Here is a 26,685-nt window from a genome sequence, read left to right on the forward strand (position 1 = left end):
GACACCAACATACGACGATTCGAGGATACGAACGGCTCAGTTACCACAATTTCAAGGACTGCTTTGACGTGGTCACGTGGCACAAGAGAACAAGCTTAATTACTTCTACTACTGTTTTTCATCCGATTGTTTCATATTTACGGCTTGCAAGTGCTTTTCATGACAATACTGACTTATGAATTACTGTCATGTGCCCTGCAATTGACATGTAAGTAACCCAATCCTGCGTGTGACCAACTTTCAAAATTATTTGGGATAGACTCCACGCATGCATGCTAGAGGTTAATTGAAAGCTCTAAATTGTTCTAAGGAGTGATTGTGAATGCTTGTTTGTGACCCTACTGAGGATAAAAGGATTATAAAATGGATGGATGGAATGCACTCTCTAGTGTTTGCGGTGAAGGTGGAAGTCACGGTCAAAATGAATGAAACACTGGAAAAAGTTTGTAATTTTTTTAAGCAAAAGAACAAAAAAGGATTTGGTTTATGTAGAAACAAACAAATGTTTGGCAAATGTATAGTTCCCTCCCCTGCAAAGAGTTAAAGCTTTAAAAAAAATACCCTGCACCCACATTCTGCAGAATAAGGAAAACTGGTGACCGCTCTCTCTCTCTCTCACACGCACACACACGCACGCACACACACACACACTCTTGCACTCAGCGCGTGCACACACAATATATATATGTATATGTGTTTGTGTATATGTGTATTCTGACATTTTGTATATATTAACTTGTGTTAAGGTTCAGTATTTGCCACAACACAGCATTTAGGTGCGTGACTGCTCTTTTTTTTTCTCTCCCAAAATCCCATGACCGGTAAATAAATCAAAGGAGTCAAAGCAAAAATGAACAAACGTAAGGGGAGAGAAAAACCAAAATGGAACCAAAGCAACAAACATAAGTCCTGCACAACGGCCATCGAGCTGTACAGCGCAGTGAAAACATAACTTACATATTAGCGCTTTTTTTTCCTCCTTTTTTTTTTGACACGTACAGTCGTGATCAAGGCACAAGGATCTTCTACAAGTCATTTTTCTTCATCATCGTCATTGTCTTCTTCAATATAGTTGTACAAAATACATTTTACAGTCTGTACAGGAATAATAGTCCGGCAGTAACATAAAAACGTGAAGCCAGGGGCGGGCGTTGGTAAGGTAGGGGGAATGAGTGAATGAAGGCAGGAGGTGTGGGTGGGGCTGTCCTTTTTTTATTTGTGTACACACACACACACACACACACACACGCACACGCACGCGCGCACACACACACACACACACCAACTGTGTATATTTATCTTGGACTTTTTTTTTTTTATTCTGATTTGCTTCTGTCCTTCCTCCATGAAAATTGTGGAGTCCCATCAGTCCACCCCCATGCAACCCACCTCCACCCTCACAGCCCAAAATGCTCAGTTTCTCTCATCTTATCCAGCTCTTGATTGTTACTCAGCACACAGCGAATAAAACTCAAACTGACTATTGGATTGGGCCTTTCGGAGACATTAAAACTGTAGTGTTTTGTGGATGTGTCCTTGGGTCCCTATGTCTTCTTCCTGAATTACGGTTGCCAACTGGGCTCATGGTCCTGGGCGGGGATTAGGGAGCAAAGGAATCCAAAAGGCAGGGAGTGGGAGACAGTGAGCGGGTGGTCTTGTGGGAGTCGTCAACATCACAAGAGCTCGTACTGCCGTAGGTGCATCCTCTGGATGATGTCGCGACAGTCGCTGAAGACGCGCCGGATGTTTTCAGTGTCTACGGCGCAGGTGAAGTGGGGGTAACAGTAATGGCGTCCGTCCCCGCTGGCTGTGCTGATCCTCTGTGGGCAGGGAAAAGTGGTTAAAGAAACACTCGGTGTCAATTGTGCAAATTTAGGACACTTTATTACATTTCCCCGCAATGAGCCATCACCTTATTGTGGTGTCCCAATGACCCAATGAGTACAGTTGTCTGGGGCTTTAGGCCCCTGGCAAGAGTCTTAAAAAGGTCCTTGGTGAGTAACCAGACAAAGTACACTTCACACAACACCTATGATGTTTGGCAAAAATGTACATAGTTTTTCCGAGCCTGGACGCGGGTGACCGAGGCCCCCCTGTGTAGAGAGGTCTGGAGGTGAGGCTCGCTGGCAAGGGCCTGATGGACAGGCCTGCACCCATGGGGCCCGGCTGGGTTCAGCCTGAAAGGACAATGTGGGTCACTCTTCCCATGGGCTCACCACCTCTGGGAGGGGCCAAACGCGGGCCGTACACTGTAATGTCTGACCAAACCACTGTCACTGTTGCTCTACCTTCTAATGCATTGCCATATTACCTCAAGGATTCTGTTCCCCGTTAAAACAGCATTTCACTCTCTCTTGAGTATAGTTTCAGGACTCCTGTTAATGACAACTGGTCATGAACTCTGACTCTGGTTCAGTTAAACTCTCCTGGCTGTCAGTGGACCGGCTTTGTTTAAGCGACAGACCAGAGCTGTGGCCGTAATGTGGACCGTTTCTGTCGTGGCAGCAACCCTCGAACCCGTTGGTGAACACCAGCGGTGAGGGATGCCATCGGGCTGAAGGAAGAGTCCTATTGCTCTTTTTTGGCCTGTGGGACTCTGGAGGCAGCTGATGGGGGTACCGGCTGGCCAAACAAAACACAGGTAGGAGTTCGGTGAGGCCACGGAGAACGACTGAGATGGCTTTGAGACAATTCTAGTCCACCATCTGGCATCTCAGGAGGCGGAAGCAGTGCACCATCAACACGGTGTATAGTGAGGATGGGGTACTGCTAATCTTGACTCAAGACTCAAGGACTTTTTATGAAACCAATCAGATTCAAAATTTCATGTCAGTTTATTCTTTATCCTCTAATTGTTTGGTCGCAGCAGAACCTGTTCCAGTCAAGCAAAATGTGTGTTGCAATCTGCACACATACATTTAATAACTATCATCTTAGGTGAGTAGATTTAGATTTGTTATCCTTTTGTCACGTTATTTGATAAAAATGAATTCTAAACTACTCCAAGTAATGGATGTGACATAAATGAATTCTATTATATTGTGTTTATCGACATGATTGATAGTTTCTATAATTACAATTTAATAGAGGTGGTATTAAGCCCCTCTGAATGCCTAGGAACCAAATGCCAAGAATGTGGAAAAGTGAAGTACTGTGAATACTTTTCAGATGCACTATACTTCTTGATCATGGTTCTTTTTGACAAAAGCACACCACGGATATGCTATTAAAAGACCTGAGAATTTTCATAAAGTGTGGAAAAATGCATGCGCCCTTTAAATAAGATCAGTCCAATTTTACATCATATCAGAAGATGGTAGCGTCTTGCTGTACTGTTAAGTCACCTTCCATCAGAAGGTTATGAAGAGAGCACAAATGCATGAGTTTCATAACAACGCTAATGCATTGAAATGTGTCAAAAATCTTATTCCGTCTGACCAGATAACAGTAAATTCAAACAAAAAAAGCGTTGGCAGGTGGAAGACAATGAAGGTGAGTGAAGCTACTTCCAACAGGTAAAACCTGAAGTGTGAACATACCAGAAACTCATCCCGTATGAAGTATTTTGCCCTCGTGACGCGTGGATCTTCGCCCGGCTCGGGTACTGCTGTTGGACAATAAAGCCACAATCATTCGTGTTAGCTGAACACTGTCCACACCAGTCTTATTTAACAGGCTTATTGGTGAGTTTACTTTACCAAAGGGAAATCGTTTTAAATCAAACGACTGTTACTACGCAACACAATGCAGGATCCTGAAGATTTGGAAGACAGATTCATCTTGCCTGTACTCTTATTTGTGGAATACATTAATTCACCTTATTTTTTACAGAAGAACTTATTTAAAAAGCATTAATCCATTTTTCCTAATCTGTATGGATCGTGTTCGACTTTAGATGTTTCACTGTAAATTATACTTGGCTCTAAAGAAGAAAACCCCAATTGTTCCATATCGCCGCATTTTTGCATTCAACTCTATTTAGTTTTATGAACAATGTTCTAACTGTCTCTTACCATCGTCAGGTGTCGTGTAGCGTGCAAATTCAGGAAAATAGTCCTCAATTTTGGACTTCCCTGCCAAGACCTTCTCTGCGAGGAGGTCCTGTTTGTTCAGGAAGAGAATGACGGAGATGGTCCGTAGCCACCTGCCGAGAGAGGGAAACAGCAAACAACATGATTTTTGTTTTGTTTTTTTTAAATCAAAGACTTCATAAAGTACAGTTGGGTCAACTTATGCAATGTAAAGTATCAAGACCTGTTGTTCCAAATATTCTTGAAAAGATTGAGGGCCTCCTGTAGTCTGTTGGTCTGATTGTCCTCTCTGATCACCATGTTGTAGCTGCTACTCGCCACCACAAAAATGATAGCCGTCACGTCTGGAACCAGAAAAATAAAACAAATAGATCACAAACCCAGCGATTAAAGGGTTGTGGAATGACGGTGAAGGCAAGCGACAATGTTACCGTTAAAACACTGGATCCATTTTCGACGCTCGTCTCTCTGACCACCTACATCAAACATACTGGCGGGGGGAAAAAGCTGACTTTACTCTCAACAAATCTGATTTGATTGTGTCAATTCTTTTCAACTGTTTGATTATGTCTTGTTTCTTTCGCAATCAAGTTAGTGTGAGTAGTTCTACCCTTCTTTTTTCCAAAATGTGTACTCACTGAAAATTGACTTTGTCTATTTGAAATCTTGTCTCAAAGATGCCGGACGTCAGCACTCTGCATCTCAGCAGGTCCTGAAACACAGCAACATTGTAACAAGTTGAAAAGATGATTTGAAAAATAACTTCTAAAATGCCACTTCAAGTATTGTTTAAATGCAATGGGGCAAATCTTACAATTCCAAACACTAGTTCCACAATTAGTGGGCAGTGGTCATCATTTACTCCGGCTTCCTCCCATATTCCAAAAACATGCGTGTTAGGCTCATTGAAAACTCCATTGGTGTGAAAGTGAGTGCGAGCGTCTGTGTGTCTCTATGACCCCTTTTCCACCCCAAAAAAACAAACAAACTTGGTGCTTGTTCGGCGCCAGGGCCAGTGCTGTACTTAGTTGGTGCTTAACAACTTCTTTCGAAGAACGTGTTTGGTTTTCCACAGGCAAAGAGCCAAGTAGGAGCTACGTCATTACGTCAGCGCAAAGCGTCCAAACGTCACTGCATACGTCGACGTTTACCCAAGAGTGCCTGCGCTATTAATAATAATAACAATAATAACAGTGATGCACTGTTAGCATTTGCTAGATGATTGCGAGGATGTCTGCAAATCAGAGATCGCATGCTATCTGGGCACATCCACGAATGCTCTTCTGGTGGGACACAATTGTGCCGGCGTTCACCACTCAACAGTTTCTGCAAAATGTCCAAATATCCAGGGAGTCTACTCTTATACATCTGCGATCATCATGATAACCCCGCCCCCCGACGTTGTTGGTGCCAGAATCTGGACCAACAAATAATTGGGGCCAGCTTAAGCACCATATTATTTATATATATATATATATATATATACACACACACACACACACACACACACACACACACACACACACATATATATATATATATATGCAAATACATACATAAATACATACGCACATACATACATGAACATATGAACATGCATGCCTTTGCTAAAAAAAGGTTGGGAAACATAGCAGGATGGCCGCTGTTTGAAGAAATTGGGTATTTAAGAGTGCAAAAATACCCTATTGATCCTTTAAATAACAACTGTTGCCCTTTTTCAACATTCTTACTGAATTAATGAAATAAATCGTTACTTGTCGTTCGATTCAACAATTGCAAATATTAAATATTGATGGTAATCTCACCTGGTCAGTTGGCGTGTAGTCATGTTGTCGAACCACATCGACCCGGTCTAAGAAGCTGCAAGAAAGAGAGCAAAGACAATGGATATTTCATTTGACGGAAAATCTACTGACCATGTTGACAACAGCAAGAGGATGCCCCTTTTCATGATGACCACCAGGGGGCGTTTGCTGTAATTCACAGTGAGATCAGAGGCACCCGCTCTGAGTCACCAGCAGCGCTTCAGCGTCAGAGCAAAGAGAAAAGTCAATGGAGCCGCTGGAGTAAGAGTGCGCGTGTGTTTTGTGGGTGTGTGTACTTTATGAGCCAGGGGTAGGTATGCATGCCTACAATGAATTTAGAATGGCGCCTACCCAGGAATGTGCCACAGAATGTGTGTTAACTCCTTTGACAAGGCGGCGGCTGTTCAGAGACAACGACGACAGCAGTTGCACTAATCGGGCCGGGAGAGATACTGCTGACGAATAAGAGTGCAAAGAAAAAGCCAAACATCAAGTTAATAATCTTGTGAATGTATCCTACCTCCCCGGGAAAAACTATTGTAACATGAAGGAAAACATCCGTCTCAATGCCATCCCGATGCCTGCTGTTCTTCCAGTTAAGAAAAAGGGTCATGACCACCATTTTTGGGGGCAGGTATGCTGAGGTAAACAGGAATGTGGCAGGCAGCGGTGAAATGTGACAAGAGGGTTGCAGGTAGCACACTCGGAAGAAGTCGAGTGAGGGGGTGCTAGGTTAGCCTCGGCTAGCTACTGACCCCCACACCTGAGAGCAGCGGCATTCCAACATTCAATAAAAATCGTATCTTGATGTTTTTTTTTTTTTAAACAAAAAGAATTAAATCCAAATATACTGTACTATAAAATACAATATAATGTACGTTACTGTAAAAGACAACGGAATTGTACTCAACAAACGTAATGTAGTGGAGTAAAACAAACAGGTCACTGTAAAATGATGCACAGCTGGAACATTTAATTAGGTGATTCTTTTGTTTACCACTAGAGGGAGCGCGTATCACATTGGTCGTACTTGCACCACAGTTTGACAACCACAGAACTGGTCAAAGAATCCCATGCTAGATGAGCAACAAAGAACACCTCTCCGTCAAGTATGTTTGTACTTGAATTGGAGCCGATCCCATCACACTTTTGACAAGAGAAGTGGGGTACCCCCTGGACTGGTTGCATGGAGCACAAATAGACCACCACCACATATATATATATATATATATATATAAACCTATGGAAACTTTTAGGATTGTTAATGTACCTAACATGCATGTTTTTTGAATATGGGACCTGTGATGAAGCCCAGACAGAATTTGTAAACAGAAGACAGGAAGGCAAAAGCTCAGATTGGAACCCAGAACCTCAGATTGTGAAGCAAGCATGCCAACCCTGAGCGCGCTGTGTGCTGCCGCGAAAGAACAAACACGATAAAAGCAGCCGGAAAGAAGACACACACATACACATACAAAAAAAGAAGAGGCTCAGCCTCCTTCTGCATTCTTGTTTATCCCAGCCCACACACATGCAGGACAAACACACCTCTCTATTTCCTCTTCTTAACGATTTTTCCTATTAATATCAATATTAGAATCACGGCAGCTGCAGTAAAATAACCATTGAATTGAAACCACAATTAATAAGTCAAATATACTGTACGTGCCAATAAAAGTTGAGTAAACCTCTGACAGAAACAAAAAGGGAGGTGGGGAAAAAGTGACTCATTTAAAAAAAAATTACGTTGTTAATTTGTCAATTGATAAAAGAAATATATAGAATCAATATACATATTCTATTAGAAATAATGAATATATCAATCATAAAATTCAGAAAACAAGTGTGAACATTTTAATCGTAATTATATTAATTAGGGGTTCTAGGAAGGTGTCAACATTGATTCCACTTTAAAGTGTAAATCTCATAAGGACAATGCAACAATGTAGAATGGAAGTAAGCAGTCTTTTATTTCGTAGGCTGTCATTCAAAGGAAATTTGACTGACAATCATTTGAGAAATAAAAAGATTTTGATAATAGACGCGCGCGCGCACACACACACACCACACACACACACACACACACACGGCCTGTGTGTGTGTGAGAGAGAGAGAGAGAGAGAGAGAGAGAGAGAGAGAGAGAGAGAGAGAGAGAGAGAGAGAGAAACAGACAGACAGACAGAAAAAGACAAGAGAGCGAGAGACAGGAGAGCAAGGGAGAAAGAAGTAAAGAAAATAGAGAGGTGGTTGTGTCTAACATTACAGCGCAGCTCCAAAAATAGCTCCCTGGCGCCCTGGCCTCCAGCTTGGTTGTCATAGCGACAGAACCACACGCTATAAATAGACAATCGGCTCCAAATCTTGTGCGACTGGAGTGAGGCCAGCGAGAGGGAGAGACGGGACGAGAACAGGAATGGCGGATAGGGGAAGAAGAATGGAAAGGAGGGAAGCAGCAAAAGCGGCTAATGCTGCACAAATACATAGACAAGAAGAAACAAGATAATAGAAGGGAATATCTGTGTATACAGTACAAGGTCTGGTTTAGGGGATAGAGGCCAAGTCCATCCTCTCTCCTTGCTAGCATGCTGCATCACAGGCACAGGCTGGATTGAAACTACCCAGAGTACCCATTTCTACCTTAATGCCAATATCTTTTTTTTTTCTTTATGCACTGACATTTCAAAGTGACACAAAAAACAAAACAAAAGAAACAACCCACATGTGCAGACATCCAAATTGCATGGAAATAAATCGAAAACATCAAACCTGGAGAGTGGCAACATAGAATAAAATATGACATAGCATTTACTGTAAAATCCTGAAAAAAGTGTGCCTCTGTTGTATGCAAATTTGCAAATTTATTTTTAAAAAATAGATAACTCATATTTTTGTTTGTGTTTTTCTAAACAAAAAAAGTACTATAAAAATACCTTTGAAGCACCGGATTGACAAGCAGTACTGTTCAGAGTAGGATAAGCAGTACTGTTAAGAGTAGAAGTATTGTTAAAATCTTAACGATACCCTTCCCTGTATGAATGAAGATTCCAAATGTATAAATCAAGTGTACATGCTTTCAAATCCAGGTTAAAAGCTATGTTCTTTTCCCATACATATGATTAAGGTCTTTCAAAGTATCTTTAATATAATGTTTTCCCAAAATCTTGTTCTTGCACGATAAATACTTTAGTAAGCGTTTTTTTTTTTTAAAGTTTGACTAGTAAATCTCCAACTCTGTTTGCAATCGCTTTTAAATGTACTTTTAATTCCAGTATATGAAGCATAATGAGTTACATTGTGTATGAACGGTGTTAGAAATCAGTAATTCGATTTTATTTTTTACAAGCCCTTGGTACTGCCAAGGTACTGGTAAACGTCTAAACAATGTGGAAAATGTTTGTATAAAACACAATGTCAAAAAAGGACACCGTTGCCACTGCTGTGAAACACTGCGACTGTGCCCGCTGAATGCACTGAAACCATTACGCACTCAACTGGCACTCAAATACCACTAAGTCTAGCATCTTTGTTGTGTCAACACATCCCTACATGTTTGAGGTGCAAAAATATAACCACATTAAACCTCTGGTGGTTGGAACATATCCTGCCGAGTTGTCACAGAGTTTTCCCACACACCGAAAGGCGCTAGCCAAAAGTTAGCTCACAAGCTAACAGGCTTTGGGAGGCTTGCTCGTCCATGGGGTCAACTTCTCACTTGGTGTTGTGTTAATGACACAACACCAAGCGAGGCGGTCGATCCACATCACAGACACTTCAGGAAAAGTCGACCATTTATAAAATATGGAGGCACACGTCATCAGGTTCATGGCTAACATTACTTAACAGATATTTCTCTTCACACCGGCACCGTTCCAAGTCCTCCTCTCTCCGTGTACCCCTCATCGCCTGGCACAAATTCCTCTGCGTCGCCCACTCCATCTCCATCCTCGACACTCCTTTTCATTCCCTGTTCACCCCCAGCTACATTAATTCACTCTCAAATTGTTATTTGAGCACGTAGTCCCTGCTAATTATATACTTACAATGCTTTGCGTTCCAACATATTTTGATAGTTTGAATAACAAAAAAGAACATTTGGGATTTTAAATAACACTGAGATGTAAATTTCAATAAATTGATCTATAAATTGTGGCATCCAGAGAAGATGCATTTTCAAACTTGTCTATGCTTTCACTGTACTTTAGAATTCCAGCAGGTGTTCTTTTTGTGTTGTTTGTACAAACAAGGGTGTATTTACGTCACTGATCGGTGTATTTCAATTACATCAAGTTTGCATTAACGGGGTATAACGATCCACGTGTTTGTGCGCAGATATCCGATACCCATTGGATTTTTATCCACATTTGGAATAGGCTTGATACCTATGTGAAGATATCCCTTTACATGTGTTTTATTTCTATTTTTGTTGCCTTGATGTCCCAATTGTGACACCTGAGCGCAAAAAAAAAAAAAAAAATGACAACAATAATAATAATAATAATAAAACTGTCACTTGAATCGCTTTAAATCCAGCCTAAAATCTGTGAGGGATTTAGAATTCTTTTTTTCAGGATTTTGGACAAGAACAACTTAAGTTTAACCATCTTTTGGGTAACTGAACAAAAGCTAGTTACTGGAGCAGGAGAACTCTAATATGACAAAAATGACAAAGCCTTTTAGAACATTGGTCTGAACCGAATGAGCATTGTACAGGTATTTGATAATCACCACCTTGAGAACACCAACAGAAATGAACAGACTGTCTAGAAGTAATCGACTAAGTCAAGAAAGTGTTGCAAAATGAAGTGAAGGGCAAGCCTAAGTAGGCCAATCTGAGTCAAAATCAGTGCGAGTGGGAAAAAATTGGGGGTGCGTGACAGCTCCCATGTTGATCAAGGGCGGATGTGTTCATCTAACGGCAACAACCTTCCATCAATAACACCGAGTTTGTCCCTCTCAGGACACACTCGCTCCCTCTTTCTCCTCCTGAAGCCCGCCTGAGCTGAAAATAGCTCTCCCCTCGCTCGTTCGCTCTGCTTCTCCGTTTACATAAGTACACAGAAGGAGGGGTGGGGAGCACACTTCCGGTCTGGCCACCCAGCCCAACATCGGATCCATACAATGGAGAGGAGGAGGAGGAGGCGGAGGAAGAGGAGAGAAGGACGACACAAGACGGAGGAAGAGGAGCAAGGGGAGTGGAGAATTTGGGACTTTATACTGAGCACTGTTTCACTTTTAGATTAAAGCACAAACAAGACATCTGTAAAGTAAGGGTGGGGGGGAACTGAAATAAAAAAGGATTCGCGCACACAGATACAAGTGACTTGACTTTTGAGACGTGAGCTGTTAACTAAAATGTAAAAAAAATTGAAAATTAATTATTTTATTGTTAAAATGAACTATTTTACATGCACACACAATAATCACAGGGATTTTTTTATTTGCAGTAATCCTACAGCACTTGATGTTTCCTCTCCATGATGTGTTTTGTCAGACTTTGGTTTTGTTTTCTTCTATTTTAGTTTCATTTCACTTTTGGAAGTCAACCAGCTTCACAGAACAGACAGTGCTCAAAACACATCCCTGGTGGAGGAAATCACACGCTTAAAGGTGGCATCAATCCTTTCCATTGGCACAGTTTTTTGACAATCTTTTTGGACGAACCTCTGCGGCCGTGCAACGCAGACAAGGACGCGCAAAACACACAAGAGGAACGGAAATTGCCAACCTTGCGTGTGTACACTGTGAGCCTCCGCCCTCAATGTGCTTCATGTGACCAGCGCATGCTCTCATGGGCAGCACAGAGCGGAAACATTTCATTAGCGAATTGTCAAAAGAGGGTAATAAGAGACATAACTGTGACTGTAATATTGTGTAACCCGTTTGTGTAATACGTCTTCAAAGTGTAGAGTGACAAAATAAAAGTGAAGCCAGTGAATAAGTTCCAGAGAGCATGATTCAGCATGTCACATAAACATCCATCCATCCATTTTTATATAGTGCTTGTCCTCACGAAGGTTGCGGGTGGCCCGTACCCTATCTCACAAGACTTTTGGCAAGAGGAGGGATACAGTCTGGACTGGGTCTCACCCAAATGCAAGCTCCATAAATACACTTAAAGACCCTGTAAACTCTCAAACTCAACATATGTGGGGGCTGCTGGAGATAGTCTGTGAGTGTCTAGGCCGCATGAAGTATCCCACAAAAAAGGGGCTCAAGTATTCAAAAAAAAAAAGTACAATGAATGCAATCCTCTCAATCTTTATTGACAGTTCAGAACTTTAACAGTTCCTCAGAACGTGAAAAAGATTGGTGACTTGGTCCTTTCTCGCATCTCCCCGGTACTTTGCATACTCCGCAGCATGTCATGTTGAGTCATGATCATTTCTTTCTCATTGCATTCAAGACATGCTGCGGTGACCGTGGGCTCAACAAAAAATATTCCATCTCCTAATTTTCTTGAAACTGGCTGCTCAACTCCAACTAAGACATGACTGGGACTGGGTGACATGTTATCTTTCCTTCCCTTCCGCCTGCTGTCGCTTCAGAATTACATTTTGCCAAAAGCTGTCATGAGCATGAGCTTTTGTAACCTTTAGTGATTTAATTAAAAACAAACAAACAAAAAAAAACAAAGGGGCAGCGACACTGCATGTGACTTGACTTTTGTGACGATGACAACCTGGGCGGAGCTAGGGGGTTGTGATGAGGCGAGCGGCAACTACTGAATAAAAGTGAGTGTCCATAAAGCGACCCAATTCTTTATATAAATGTGTGAACGATTTATCTGTGTGTAATGCATAATTCTTAGTTGATCAGAAAGTCTTTGTTATTGGGTGGATGGAAACCCTTTGTCTATTTTTAACTAAAACTGAGGAAAAACTACACTAAAACCTTGTGGGTTATTTGTCGAGTAAAACCTTTTTGAGTTTTCGTTGACTAAAACTATCATGAATAGCAATGACTAAAATGTGACCAAAAAAAAAATATATATCAGCATTTTTGCCCAAAAGACTAAGTCCAAATCGTCTGCCAAAAACAACACTGATGGCAAACTGAACTAACTGAACTGCTTGGTGGAAAGGAGTCTTATGTTGATGAATAGTTGTCACCTTTTCGCTCGGACAAACTAGTCCAAACAAACAGTCCATCATAGTCAAGGTGGCACCGCACTCATGGCCGTACTAATGAACCTTGACTTCACGCTTATGCAAACCAGGCAGCCAAACACATTGCAGTGCGTAGGTGGAGTGGAAGTTGTGCAGAAGCAAAACTTACTACTGCGCACAATCGATGAGCTGATATTCATTGGACCGTTCCCAGCAGGCCCGCACGCCGTCGTCCTGCCAGAGGATCTTTGAGTGGTCATAAAACTCCTGTAAAGAGAGAGGGAGAATAAAAGAAAGAGGGTCTGGATCAATGAGGTGAAAATGACTGCAAGCAGGGTTGACATTGTAGGGCCCCATATTTAGACTTATTAGACAGAGGCTGCGTCCATCTGAGTCTGGAGCCAATGGGAGAGGAGCGGGGCTCTGGCAGCGGCAGGAAGCAAAACAGTTCATTGGGTTCATGAAGAAACCAAGAGCTTTGTGCTGACACAAAGCTGGGCTGTCACTGAGGAAGGGTCTATCTCTTCGCGATGATCTTTAGATGCTCACTTACGATGCGGGGGCAGCACAATTAAGCCATTTTGAGCCCAAGCACTCGTGTGCAAAAAAAAAGACTATGATTAAAGGCACTTTTTGCAAGTGTGGCAGTATTCTTCGCCATGTACTGGCAATACTACGGTTCCCCAATATACAACTACGACAAAAGTACCACGATACCTTACATTAAAAACATGTTAATTGATACCACACATTTTTACTTGAGGTACTTCTGCACCGTTTGGCAGAAAGTGAATGTGTCTCGGATGAACTTCTCAAAAGCCAGATGAGCAACCAGGCTTTGCCGTGTTAAGTCTCTAGCAGAACAACGGCATGGCATGTGTCGGGGGGACATCACCTGAAGCAGCTAAGGAAGACATAAATCTCATCTTAAAATAGGCTACAACTCCGAGTTGAAGTTTAGTCAATAAAAATAACAACTTATTAAAAAAAAAAAAAGAACATTATACACAGCCTTCGTGGCAAAATGCTTGAGTATTTACTTACAATTATTGTTCTGGTTCACTGTCATTTCAATGTCAACCATGTCAGTAATAATTTCACTTAAGTTTGGCGCTAAGCGATTTTTCACCGTCTGAAAGCATCTGCTTGTTTTAAGAAGAAGAAAAAAAACCCATCTAAATTCTGTGCACTTTATCTCGCCGTCCCTCCCTCGCTTAAAAGCAGGGTCAACCGGTTCAACTGGTTTCCAGTAGGCCCTCAGGACATGCAAGGGGGGAAGCAGGGTGAGGGGGAATGGTGGGTGTGAGAGAGAGAGAGAGAGAGAGAGAGAGAGAGAGAGAGAGAGAGAGAGAGAGAGAGAGAGAGAGAGAGAGAGAGAGAGAGAGAGAGAGAGAGAGAGAGAGAGAGAGAAAGAAAGAGAGAAAAAGAGAGAGAAAGCGATAATCCAGCCCAATCTAATGGATCACTTCCGACACGCATTTGCCACAATACTGTAAATGTTGAAAGTTCAATTAAAAATGCTATTTTTTTTTAACCTCCTCGAACTCTCCACAATACATTTCACCGATCAGAAATTCAAGCATTGTAAAAGCGTTATCATTAGCTTTCCAGTTGAGACCCATCATCATAAAACCGCACAATACAATGACGTTGCAGACACGGCATCATCTTCGCCTTGCTTACACACCAACGTACGCACACATCAATGGAAACTATGCTCATGAGAACACGTATGACTCATTTGAATGCACTGGTGTTCAAACAATTTTTCCAGTACCAGCAGTGGTCAACTGTTTCTGGGGGGGGGAAAAAAAAGCCTCAAAAGTATGACAAATCCATCCTTCAAAATGCTTGACGTCGCAAACCAGAGGGAGACTTCAGCTCAGCCGACTGTGTTAAAAACAGTATCAATCTTTTTTTTCCTGTGATACAACCACACACAGAAAGGTACCAGTCACGGCAAAGAGGATAAATGCAAATAAAACTGAAGGACAAGAAATAGAATTTGATAACATACACAATATTTACCGGAATATTCTAGTTGCTTATTTTGCAACGCAATTCTGCAACGCAATTCTGTGGTAGCAGCACATTTTTATGTGCAGAGAAACAGCAGTGGCAGGCCTATTTTTTTATAGTTGCTACGTAACAGCTGTGGTATTAGAAGTAAATTAATCCTTTCGTGCACCCTGTAATCTGATAACATAATAAATGGTCCACTGTAGTAACCGCTGTCTCTGAAAGGGTTAAATTGGCTAGGTCCCCACACTGAAGGTTCAGGTAGCATAGCATGATATACATCGCTCGCTACAAATTTTCAGCTCTGTTCGTGTTCATTTTGTTTTTTGGTTGATCTGGTGTGGTTACACTGGAGATTAGTAAAATCTATTCGTCCAATCGATATAACGTTTGTCCTCAATAGGTTCGCAGTTGAGCCGAAGCCGATTTCAGGTTATTTGGACTGCAATAAAGGGGGTGTGTCCTGGACTAGTTCTGAACCAATCGCAGGTTTGGTCAAATTTCTTAAAACAAATCAGAGAAAAATACAGCTCTAGTATTGCACAATATTTTGGAATTCTAAAAATGCACCTCAATCAACACGCAAAATTTCTGAGAGAAACCAAATCCAAGAAATATGCTGTCCGCTGCAAAAGTCACACAGAACTTTAACTTCACTGATGATCTGATCTGGTTCATCCTTTTCGGGTAACCCATACAAATCATAAACAAGCCACCACGTGCTCTCGCTCGCAGGCACAGGTGTAAAACCGATGCTCACTGGAGGAATCCCTTAAATCCCTTAAGTGGTGTTTATAGGAGCTCTCAGGTGAGAAGACAGCCTCCACCAGCACCTATTAATTTGAGCATCACACACAGGGGAGAGACTGCCTGACTCACCTGTGGCACACCTGGTCTACGACCTGCATGCCATCACCACTTTGGAGAATCATTTTCAGATTTATTCTTTTATTTTTTTCTTGGCTCTGAAATGGAGGGTCGTAGGTTTGAGGCTTGCTCCACATTGCCATTAGTTTTAGGACACTTTGAGCGTTTGATTAAGTTTCCAGCATGTGATATGAATGGAGTGGTCATTTTCTTCTATGAAATAAAAATATTAAATTATACTCTATATTTTAAAACCCTTTTTCTACAAAGTGTGAACAAATAACGCCTCGAGCTTTGCGTCACAAATGTAGATATATGAGAATTTAATTTCTTGATTTGCATTTTTTGACAATACGCCCAGACTTTGGGGACACAGACGTTGCAAACTCTTCTCCTTGTCGTGCTTACAGAAGTGAAAGATTTGTTGAACATGTTACACAAATAATACACACTGTCAACAGCAGGAGCTTCTGATCGCTTCCTAATTTGCTGTCATTCCATGTCACATCACAATCACAGAGTCTGTGATCATCTTTGAGACATCTGGAAATGAGTCCTTTGTTGATTTCAATCGGGAGGACAGAAAAATAAAATGCTCAAATTCAGCCGATGTGTTAAACATGATTGTCGGCCTTCACCATTTTACGAGCAGAATGGGGAAGAAAAATATCTCTCAACACATCACACGCCACAGGATAAATGGCTCAGGATAATCGAACAATCTGGCCTTTGCTGAGTGAACGAAAACGGGGTAAATGCTCAAATTTGTCCCAATTATCGGTTTTGTAGCCCCGCTGGTTTGGTTGTGCTTACCGACGAAAACTCGAAATCCTTCTGGTTGATTTGGTGGAGGACGTAGTCGATGCGCGGCTGGTTAGCAGGGCAGGCAAGCTTGCACGGTGGCGTGAGTGTACTCATGGCGGACACGATGGTCTGGGTGGGGGACAGCCAAAGGTCATCTTTAGATTGAAATTCTCAACGTAGTCAACACGCTTGTCTTACCTCTATAGCTTCTTTAATGTTGTTTTTGATATCATGTATTTTCTGCTTTTTCTCCCTGTGACCAAAACACAAAACAATGTCATGATAATCTTCCCCAGTCACACAAAAACACAGTACATTTACTCCAATTCTAACGTCTTTTATTCTAAACGCTTGCTTGCTTGATGTTGCAAAGAATGCACTGATATCAATAGTATACGTGTGCACTCGATCATATGACACAGATACCATTTTACCAGCCCGGGACAACAACAAAAACATCGACTGAAAATGATGCCCCGCAAAAGAACTGAAATGCCGTGAGTTACAGGTTACATTCAAGTAAAACATGTGGCGAGGCTGTTCGAAAAACATGCATTTGAATGCCTTGTCAGGAATGACAAATGGTTAGTCTAAGACAGTGGCCCCCAACTATCGGTCAGCGGACAGCCGCAGAGGTTGTACTTTTTGTAGTGGAGCACGTCCTGATCGGGAATGTCCCACATCACGACCCCCCCAAAAACACTTGTTGATTTGTTTCTGATCAAGAATTTACATCAGCTGATGTCATTAACTGTGCATGTTTGCACTGCTTAAAAAGCAAGTGTCAGAAATGGTAGTTATGATAGTAAGTAGAAGTAGAGATGGAATGATTAACGGTTTACAAATAAACAGGGGAAAAAAATTATACTTGGTCATATTTAATACTGTATAATACAAATAACAGCATATTCTGCATTTTTTTTTTCTGCTGTAACCGCTTTGTGTTTAAAAAGTCTGCTTTTGGCTTTTTCGGTGTGAACTTCCATTTTTGTTGCATTCCCAAGTGACATGCTAGGATTCTCAGTCCGAGAAAACAATCCGCACTTCAACTTGACGCCAAAGCAGAAAGCCCGGGTGGCGTGGCTTGTGGGGAGGGGCGCATGATGAGGCTTACTTTAGCTTTCGAGGAAAGCGACGATGAAAAATAGAAAGAAAAAATAAAAGACTTTTGTTTCTGCTGCACCGATGTGATTTGGAGTTTGAGGAACCTCACAAGATAAGGATGAGCTGGGTTTGACCTGCGGCGGGGTTTGCGGGAAAACGCAAAGAAATAGGGCTTTCTTCTCAGCTCATGCTAACTTTATCTGTTCACTCCGGAACATTTGACGTAACTACGATGATGCTGGCATGAAGACAAGCAAGAATTAATTATTTCATATAAGCCCTACATAGGTTACATAAGGCTTATATCATCACAAAAGACAACACAGTGATACTTGTGATGACTTCTTGGACTGCAATAACGTCGTCTCTGTCATACTCAAGTCTCTGTCTTTCAGGCAGACAGCTTTGAAATCTTGTAGATTTTCCACATGCTTGTAAAAAGCTGAATCTCATTTCCATTATTTTCAATGCCATTCCTGATCGGCCACTTCAGCATCCCTTTCCGGTTGTGTTAGCGTTCATGTCATGACTAACGTAACAGTTTATTTATTTATTTATTTATTTATTTATTTTTTTTACATTTTGACTAGTTTTAAACAGATTGAAACGATCAGCGCATTTCCCAAGATGATCTGTTTGACTTGAAAGCAGGGCTGAGCAATTAATGAAATTCAAATCAAAATCACAACGTAGTAGAATGCAATTTTCAAATCGCAAAAGCTGCAATGATTTTGTGAGGGGAAAAAAAATGCTTCATTTCGGTCATTTGGTTGGTTTCATTTGTTACTGTTTTTTATTTATTGCTTTATGTCTTTACCTATTGTCGAGACAAGTTCAGTGCTGCAAGAAGTGCGGTCCGCATTCACTTATTGTTTCATAAAACATGAAAAGTTTTCAGTGATAATGCTACAGAGTGGTTTGCATTACATTATTGTTGTAATCTGACGTACGATTTACAGATTTAAATTTATGCCGCACTTGTTTGGTGGAATTTTGTGACGTTGTCATAGTGAATGCTGAAAAGACGCCAAGTCCAAGTGTTGAGTAAATAACAACTCTACTTGAAGAAGACAAACTGACTTTCATATTAAAACATGGTTCATTTGCCTTTATTTTCCAAAAAGTCTACCTAATAAAATCAAAAGATCTATTTATTTGAAGTCAAGCTGACCCTTATTGTAATAGAGATTAATGTATTGCTTGTGTTTGTTAAAAAACATACATGGGAAGAGGACATTGAAAAAAATAATTGCATATTAAGTTGCAATCACAATAATGGGGAAGGAATCCTAATCAGATTGCTTTTCAAAATCCTTCAGGCCTACTTAACAGGGAATTTCAACTTTGTGAAATAAAGACCTTCACCTGCTTTATATTGACAATCGTCATGTGGATTTTTGAGAATGTCAAATCAGAGTACATAGCCAATCTTTCTCTTAAGCATCATGCAATTTTCTAGCTAGGAAAAAAAAGTCACACAAGATGCAAGCAAGAAATAAAGCATTATTGTCGTAAGTGAATACAACTTACTCCGCATTGAAGCCATCGACGTGCAATATTCGCATTTGCTTGACTATCGTGCTCTTCCCGGATTCGCCAGCCCCTGGAAACAGGAAGAGGACCATGAAAGTCAAGACTGGGAGAATGTGAAACTCAGATCGAGACGGTTGGTCTGCAATGTGCGGTGGGGTGGAAAGGGACATGATAATTAGGGATGTCACAGCATGCACGGTTTTCAAAGTGCCTCAAAATCATCATGGTATTGTTTCTGTACATAATAATGAAAAGTGATAGTAATCGAGCGCCTCTAATCACTATACAGTCACCCGATTGGCTGTCTAACCCATGTGACTTTGTGACCGCATCACATGAAATACATTGACCCAGGAGACATTGCTTCCAGGAGCTATGTGAACACAAAAGCCATCCGCGAGCGCAAAATGGTGTACACCAGTGTGTACATTTTCTTCATCTTATTATTTTATGTTATGTTATGTGTTCTGATGCATTGTTATTTTATGCGAAATGTTTTGTAAAGCGCTTTGTTACGGCTGCAGCTGTTGTGAAAGCGCGACTTAAAGATGTATGGAAAAAAAAAGAGAGAGAGAGAGAGAGAGAGAGAGAGAGAGAGAGAGAGAGAGAGAGAGAGAGAGAGAGAGAGAGAGATTATAAAGTGATAGTAATCGAGCGCCTCTAATCACTATACAGTCACCCGATTGGCTGTCTAACCCATGTGACTTTGTGACCGCATCACATGAAATACATTGACCCAGGAGACATTGCTTCCAGGAGCTATGTGAACACAACAGCCAACCGTGAGCGCAAAATGCTGTACACCAGTGTGTACATTTTCATCTTATTGTTTTATGTTGTTATTTTATGTGAAATGTTTTGTAAAGCGCTTTGTTACGGCTGCAGCTGTTGTGAAAGCGCGACTTAAAGATGTATTGTCTGAAAAAAAAAGAGAGAGAGAGAGAGAGAGAGAAAGAGAGAGAGAGAGAGAGAGAGAGCGAGAGAGAGAGAGAGAGAGAGAGAGAGAGAGAGAGAGATAATTTAAATGGAAGGACGCACGGATTATAGACACTTCGAATGCTCTTGGCTCTGTCCCAGGACTACACCTGTCTGAGTGAGACTTTGCAGTCGATTGGGTGAGCGGAGTCCCTCACGCCGGCATGTGGCTGCCACTTGCCCTCGTCTGAACTGGAAAAGTGACTGTTGGACCTCGGCATTATTATGATTTTGCCGACGGATGGCGGTGCTTGTGGAAAAACAAGGAGATGGACGCGTGCATAGGCATTCCTTGTAGCATCACTTTCAGACAATCAGATGACAGTGACGACGACAGCTCGACTCGGTCCCAGACAGCCGGCGTTTTAGAACCACGTCTGAGATAGTTCTCAAAAGCATTTCCATTGTATCTGCGCGGCCCTGAAAATGCCTCATGAAAAGGCGACCACTTGGGGCCAAGCAAGTCCGTCTTGGTGTGGAAATGGATTAATGGAAATGCCACACATTTTTCCACAGTTTTATCCATAACAGATCAAAATGAGTCTGACATCTACAATGAGTTGTCTCCTCAACTTCTACTGTTTACATCTTTCTTCTGTTTTTTTATACGCTGTGAAGAAGCGGAAAGCCAGCTACTATTCTCAGAGACGCTAATCACGCTAAGAACCATAAACACGATTTGAAGGGGTAATCCTAAAAGTTGGGAATTTTAGCCTGGTTTATCATGAACTGCTTCATCCCGACTTGTCAGGTAAAGTGTGATCCTCGATGCGTTTCCGGCCTGTTTCATAGAATGCATCCAACATTCTTTTTGTCTTCTACAGTTCCTATCTTCTTCTTTTGCCCTTTTTTTTTTTTTTTTTTTGCTGTTCCAGCATGCACCAGAAGGACGAAGCCAAAAGTCAACTACTACCATCGGAGACGCCACCGTTTGGACCGTAAATACAAATTGACACGGAAATAGTAGACCGCTTCATCCCTACTTGTCAGTCATCTACAATTGCTCTCAATTTAACATGACTTCATACTGCTGTAAAACTTCATACTGCTGTCCCGGCACTACAACTGAGAATACCCTGACACATAGATGCTGTCCTGCCCCTCTTACGGCTCTGATAATTTAACTCAGAGCACTAAAATTGCTGGATCAATGATGCCCCCCCCCCACACCCCCTCCAACTACTACTCTCAAAAATGCTAAATACAGTATTAACGTTGAACAGTTTGAAACAGTAATAGTAGACCATTTCATCCCTACTTGTCAGGAAGCTACAATTGCTATCAACACAACAGGGACGAAGTGTGAAACTTCATACAGTAACAAATACCCTCACACACACACAGTAATGTCCTTTCTGCCCGGACATCTGAGCCATGTCATCTTCGTCTTTTTCTGTGGGTCCCTTTTTTTAATGAATAAAGTATCTATCTGTCGATCGATGTATCTACATTCTCCACTTAAATATTGGGGCATGCACTGGAGGGGAGGAATGGAAATGCCTACTACTCTCAGAGACGCTGAATAATCCATGTCCCGGCATTCCAGAATACCCATACACACACAGGTCCCTTTCTGCCTCTATCACGGCCCTGACAGTACCTCTGAAGGCTGAATATACCTGACAACCGCAGATTTTAAAAATGCTGGGAGATCTTTAAAGTATTTCAGTAATCATAGAGAAAGTGACAGCAACATCTCTTACTGTGGACTCTTTGGCAGGGAGTCCTGCTATTAGTGAGAGTCAGACACCCAAATCCAAGATCAATTTCAGATTAGGACATACAGGACTCGACTAATCCCAAAATGAACCCTAATTTGCCTGCAGTCCAAGTAGATTAGTGGGACAGCATCCTCGGCGTGGAAGATTACACTCTACAGTGGAATATGTGGACCTCGGTGATGGTGAGGGACTATTTTATCTGGGGAACAAAATGACCAGTAATAAAGCTTGGGGGTTGGTGACCTACGGTGTCAAAGCAGGATCATCAAGTTGTCCACCACAGAGTCACTGCTATTGCATTTGTATCAACCCTAAACAAGAACACGCAGCGAGGAGCACATTTGATGAACAAGCTCACCTAGTAGGAGAAGCCGATGAGTGGCACGGTATAGCTGTTTGTCTTTCTGAAGCTGCTTCTCAATTTTCTTGTTGGCTTCCCTCTGGGCCTTCTCCTCGTTCCGTTGGTCTTCCGTCTTGCTGTTGCCGAGACAGCCCATCTTCCCTCCCGCGGCCCCCCCAAAAAAACACAAACAAAAAGACCCCAGGGGGGAGGTAGGGTGGGCAAAGTGGGGAAAGGTAAGGTGAGGAAAATGGATCCTAAATTCCAAGACAGGCCCAAGAGTGAAAGACCCGTCTTAGAACGGGAGGCATCGATGGGGATGGTGGATGGATGGATGGAAGTGGCTATTTACTGGCAACAAGAGTCAGGAAGGACAGCAGCGCCGTGTTTCCACTATAAATCGGCAATGAAGTCATCAACGCTGCTACGAGAGGATGTGAAATGGACATGGATGAAGACACACACCACCACTTTCCTCTCGATTTTGCCTTAATTTTCTTGGCAAATCATCTTGGTTCGATCCTTGTTTTGGAGAGGGTGGGTGACTTCTGTACAATAAGTTGACATTTCCTCTTGGGGCTTCACTGGAGCGTGTCGTCGTAATTCCCGTTTTTTTTAATGTTCTTTTATTTGGATTATTTATTTTTAGATCCTCTCAGCGTAAAACATCCAAGAAGACCCCTGCCCCCCGAAAAAGGCCCCCTTCTCCGCCGTCCTTTTCCCTCGCTCTCCGCTCCCCCGTCACGTTAAATGCTCGTTTCTCCTCACATCGGCGGTGGGGTTTTTTTCTTCTCCCCTTCTCTCAATTCATTCAGCAGCTGCGTGTCCCTGAATGCAGCTCGACGTCCAGGTGTTTTACGGATGGCAATCCCCACCTTGTCAAGTTAGCTCGGCGGCTCGTACTCTCCCGCTGCTGGAAGGTGGTTACATGTGCATCAGACATGGAACCTTACCGCCGTGTTTTCAAGCCCTCATCCTAGCGTAGACGGCTTTTGGGGGGGAAGGTGGCTGTCGTTGTTTGTTACAGCCGAGCTTATCTGCCTGTCTGCCTGTTGCCGGGGACCGCTGGCGTTTTTAGACACGTAACTGTTCCACGGCGGCGTCGCTCCGCGTTATTTGTGTTGTGCACCCTTTTTTTTCCTCGGAGAATTGCACATTGAGATAGATAGCGTTGAAGAGGTGGGGTGGGGCAAACCCGCTCTCACGGAGCCCTGGGAACGACGGACAGCGGTCAAGTAGTATGGATTGCAGACATAAAGTTCCGGCTCTGCTTTTCACACTAAAACCAATTTATTGTTCTTTCACCTCCCCTACTTCAGATTTTTTCGTCCTCACTCTGCCTGGGATATTCTAGCATTAGTAAAATGGAAATTTTACAAAACGGAAATATTATTTTTGCAATTAATTTTATTGTAATTACATTAAACATAGTGGCATAGCGGTTAGTAGACTTAACACAGATCTGATCAACTGGATGACATCGCCAGATCCATCCATCCATCCATCCATTTTCTAATAATCTTTTCCTTACGAGTGTCGCGGGCGTGGTGAAGCCTGTCCCAGCTGTCTTCGGGCAGTACCCACCCTGAACTGGTTGCCAGCCAATAGCAGGGCACATGCAAACTTCACACAGAAAAGCCGGAGCCGGAATCGAACCCTACACCTCTGTGATGTGAGGTGCCCATGCTAACCAGTGGAACACTGTGCCGCCTAGATCAGCAGATATTTTGAATTTTATGCAAAAGCGGTTATCAGTTGTCATGTAATTTGCCAAATTAATGATCAATTACGTCATTTCCCTGGTTCACAAAATAAGACAATACAGTTCACTCCAGGGACATTCTGGCAGCAGTTTGTTAATAATCCAAGGTTTCTCATCAGATACAGTCGGAATTTTATTTCATTTCGTACTGAATGTTCATCAGCCTTTTGGGGAAACTTTTTAGGGTACAACTGTTATCTTTTCCAGGGTATTTCAATGACGTTATTGATCACTTTATGGTCACGAACAATCGTTTCAGTTGATCGAGACAATAGACGAATAAATATATGATGTAGAAAGTTTATTCTGTTGTGCATTAAAACAGTAAGTTTTGGTTTGTGCTCATGGTGAACAACAATACAGTCAACAAAAAGCAACTCAGGCGTCATCTAGTGGCCACATATTTGTAGAGCTTTTGCGGACACCCTGTATATTATGAGGCAGCATTGGAACTAGTGTTAGTACATCTGCCTCACACTTTCTCTAGGCTTCTTAGCATAGTAGGTAATTGAAGACACATCATTGTTTCATTTTGATGATTCGCCATGAAAAAGAGTTTTTTTTTTTTGAACAGACATGTCATGTCTGTACTTTTACTTGAATTAAAATACTTGAATAAGTACTTTATTCTTTACCAGAAATATTTTTACACAGGTATATGTATTTCAACAATAAATGAAGTATCTAAAGTCCAAGCTGTGCTTCATTTTACGACACTTGCTTTTGTTTTGAAGTGACGCTTCTACTGTTTCCAGTTTTGTCTTACTTTGACTTGACATATCTGGAATCAAGCAGGGTTTGAACCACGTGATTGATTACCCTGAGTGTCGCTGTGCCGGAGGTCCACAAGGGGAGACGAGCCCCCTTTTGAAGTCCTTCTCTTGTCAACCTACTCATACACAATGTATCAATCAATAACCACCAACTTGTAAAAATGTTTTTAACTTAACCCATTCAACGTTAGCTGTTATCAAAGGAGAGTTCTCCATATTGCCAGCCGATTTGGAATGTTTGCTTCTACTTTTTTGTTTTCTTTAGTAGTCAGTAGTGCAATGGGTTGGGTTCACCAAAACCAACTCTTTCTGACCAAAAAGATTTTGTGAAATGACACGTCAAGCTGAAAAGTGACTTTGACACAAAATTTGTGACACCCAAAATTATTCAACATGAACAAAACTGAGAGAAACCACCTTTGATGGCAATATTCTAATTTATGTACAGATTTACAACTATGAAATGTGTGGCGAGAGACTGGATGTCTCGTCAGTGGTTTTTTTACAGGGCATTCAACATTTACTCATGAACAGCATCACATTTTCTCACAATTTCACTTTCTAGTGACTATCACAACACGAACATTATGTCATACATATACATACAGTACTATGTTCAAGTGCTAAGTGTCTTGCCATCATTTGCAAGGACCTGAAATGGAGGAATGCATATGTCATAGATGTGGCATTTTTAATTTGACTAAAATCACAACCTGACCCACTTTTCAAAAATCCAAGACACGCATCTTTGACTTCCTTTGTGTTTTATCAAATCAAAAGAGAGAAAACCCGTGCAGTTGCATTGATGTAAACTGAATACAATCCATCACTTTTGCAAAACATTTATTACATTTTTTAATGGTAATGCTTAAAAAAGACATGATGGAAAATGCATTTTTTTTGATGGCTTGTATAATAGTAGTTGGGTCTCAAGGGTGTCTGCCTATTCAACAAATTGACATACCAAGTATATTTAATCTGCCTTTTTCTGAAAATGTCTTGCTGAGGAAACCAATTTGTGACATCATTGCTGATTTACAGGCTCCAAGACTTGCCATTTTGAAGTAATGGCTGGAGTTCACCTGTACAAGAACACACTTATGTCAATGGGAAAAGATAAGCAGAGCTGCAGTATTATTTTCGACTGATGTTAGGTAACAGTGTTACTTGTTAGTTCTTAATAAGCAGCACATATTTGAATGTTCACCTTAATTGTCAACATGGGATTGGGAGGTGCGGCACAGTGGTCTGCACGGGTTTTCTCTGGGTACTCCGGTTTCCTCCCACATTCCAAAGCACATGGCAGGTTAATGGAGCATTCTAAATTGTCCCTAAATGATCTGTGATTTTTTTAAAAAATGATACTCTCTGACCCCATGTTGCACCTCTAATTTGATTTGCAAGAAACCACCGCGGCTGTGGAAAAACAACCAATCAAAGAGAGTAACTGACAGGTGTCAATCATTTGGTGAGTGAAGGCACACCCTCTGCAACTGACCAATTGCATTGGGTTTCAGAACTTTTCCAAGATTGTGGTAGAAAACCATGCTCACCCGTCATTTGCCGACTGGGAAAAAGATAGCAAACAGAAGTAAGGACCTCAGGGAGCTGAGAGGAATCAGAAGTGATGTGAAAATTATTTCTTTTTGACAGGTACACTGATTGTATATTGCTCAAAAATAAAAGTTCAAACCAATCAATTCAGAGTTATATTAACACTTCATTAGAAATACATCATCAAACCAGGCCAGCCGCCATGGCTGATGTTCGCTGGTCTGCACTGCTAATGCTAGCTTAGTATTGCTAATGCAGCTATTTTCCTGAGGCTGGATATGCATTATCAAA

General features: G+C 41.7%; 1 protein-coding gene across 1 annotated transcript; it reads right to left on the minus strand.

The window, feature by feature from the left end:
* Nucleotides 1-976: 976 nt before the first annotated feature.
* Nucleotides 977-23,544, minus strand: LOC109529200 (guanine nucleotide-binding protein G(s) subunit alpha-like). The gene is made up of 12 exons (XM_019892446.1): nt 22,324-23,544; nt 19,267-19,339; nt 16,831-16,885; nt 16,642-16,761; nt 13,112-13,209; nt 5,837-5,891; nt 4,670-4,743; nt 4,463-4,521; nt 4,255-4,375; nt 4,014-4,144; nt 3,540-3,607; nt 977-1,820 (listed from the first exon to the last, which is right to left on the minus strand). Exons 1-12 carry the CDS (start codon nt 22,460-22,462, stop codon nt 1,674-1,676), a joined length of 1,140 nt encoding a protein of 379 aa, XP_019748005.1. The 5' UTR covers nt 22,463-23,544; the 3' UTR covers nt 977-1,673.
* Nucleotides 23,545-26,685: the final 3,141 nt, after the last annotated feature.

The sequence above is a fragment of the Hippocampus comes genome, unplaced genomic scaffold (genome assembly GCF_001891065.2).
Source record: "Hippocampus comes isolate QL1 unplaced genomic scaffold, H_comes_QL1_v1.1 scaffold137, whole genome shotgun sequence".
NCBI classification, from domain to species: Eukaryota; Metazoa; Chordata; class Actinopteri; order Syngnathiformes; family Syngnathidae; genus Hippocampus; species Hippocampus comes.

What these genes read in the sequence shown, in the direction of transcription:
- LOC109529200 (XM_019892446.1), bottom strand. Translation starts at nt 22,462, where the DNA reads ATGGGCTGTCTCGGCAACAGCAAGACGGAAGACCAACGGAACGAGGAG. An exon ending in CTCATCGATTGTGCGCAGTA is followed by an intron (nt 5,892 to 13,111) that starts GTAAGTTTTGCT and finishes TCTTTCTTGCAG; the next exon opens with CTTCTTAGACCGGGTCGATG. An exon ending in ATGGATCCAGTGTTTTAACG is followed by an intron (nt 4,376 to 4,462) that starts GTAACATTGTCG and finishes TTCTGGTTCCAG; the next exon opens with ACGTGACGGCTATCATTTTT.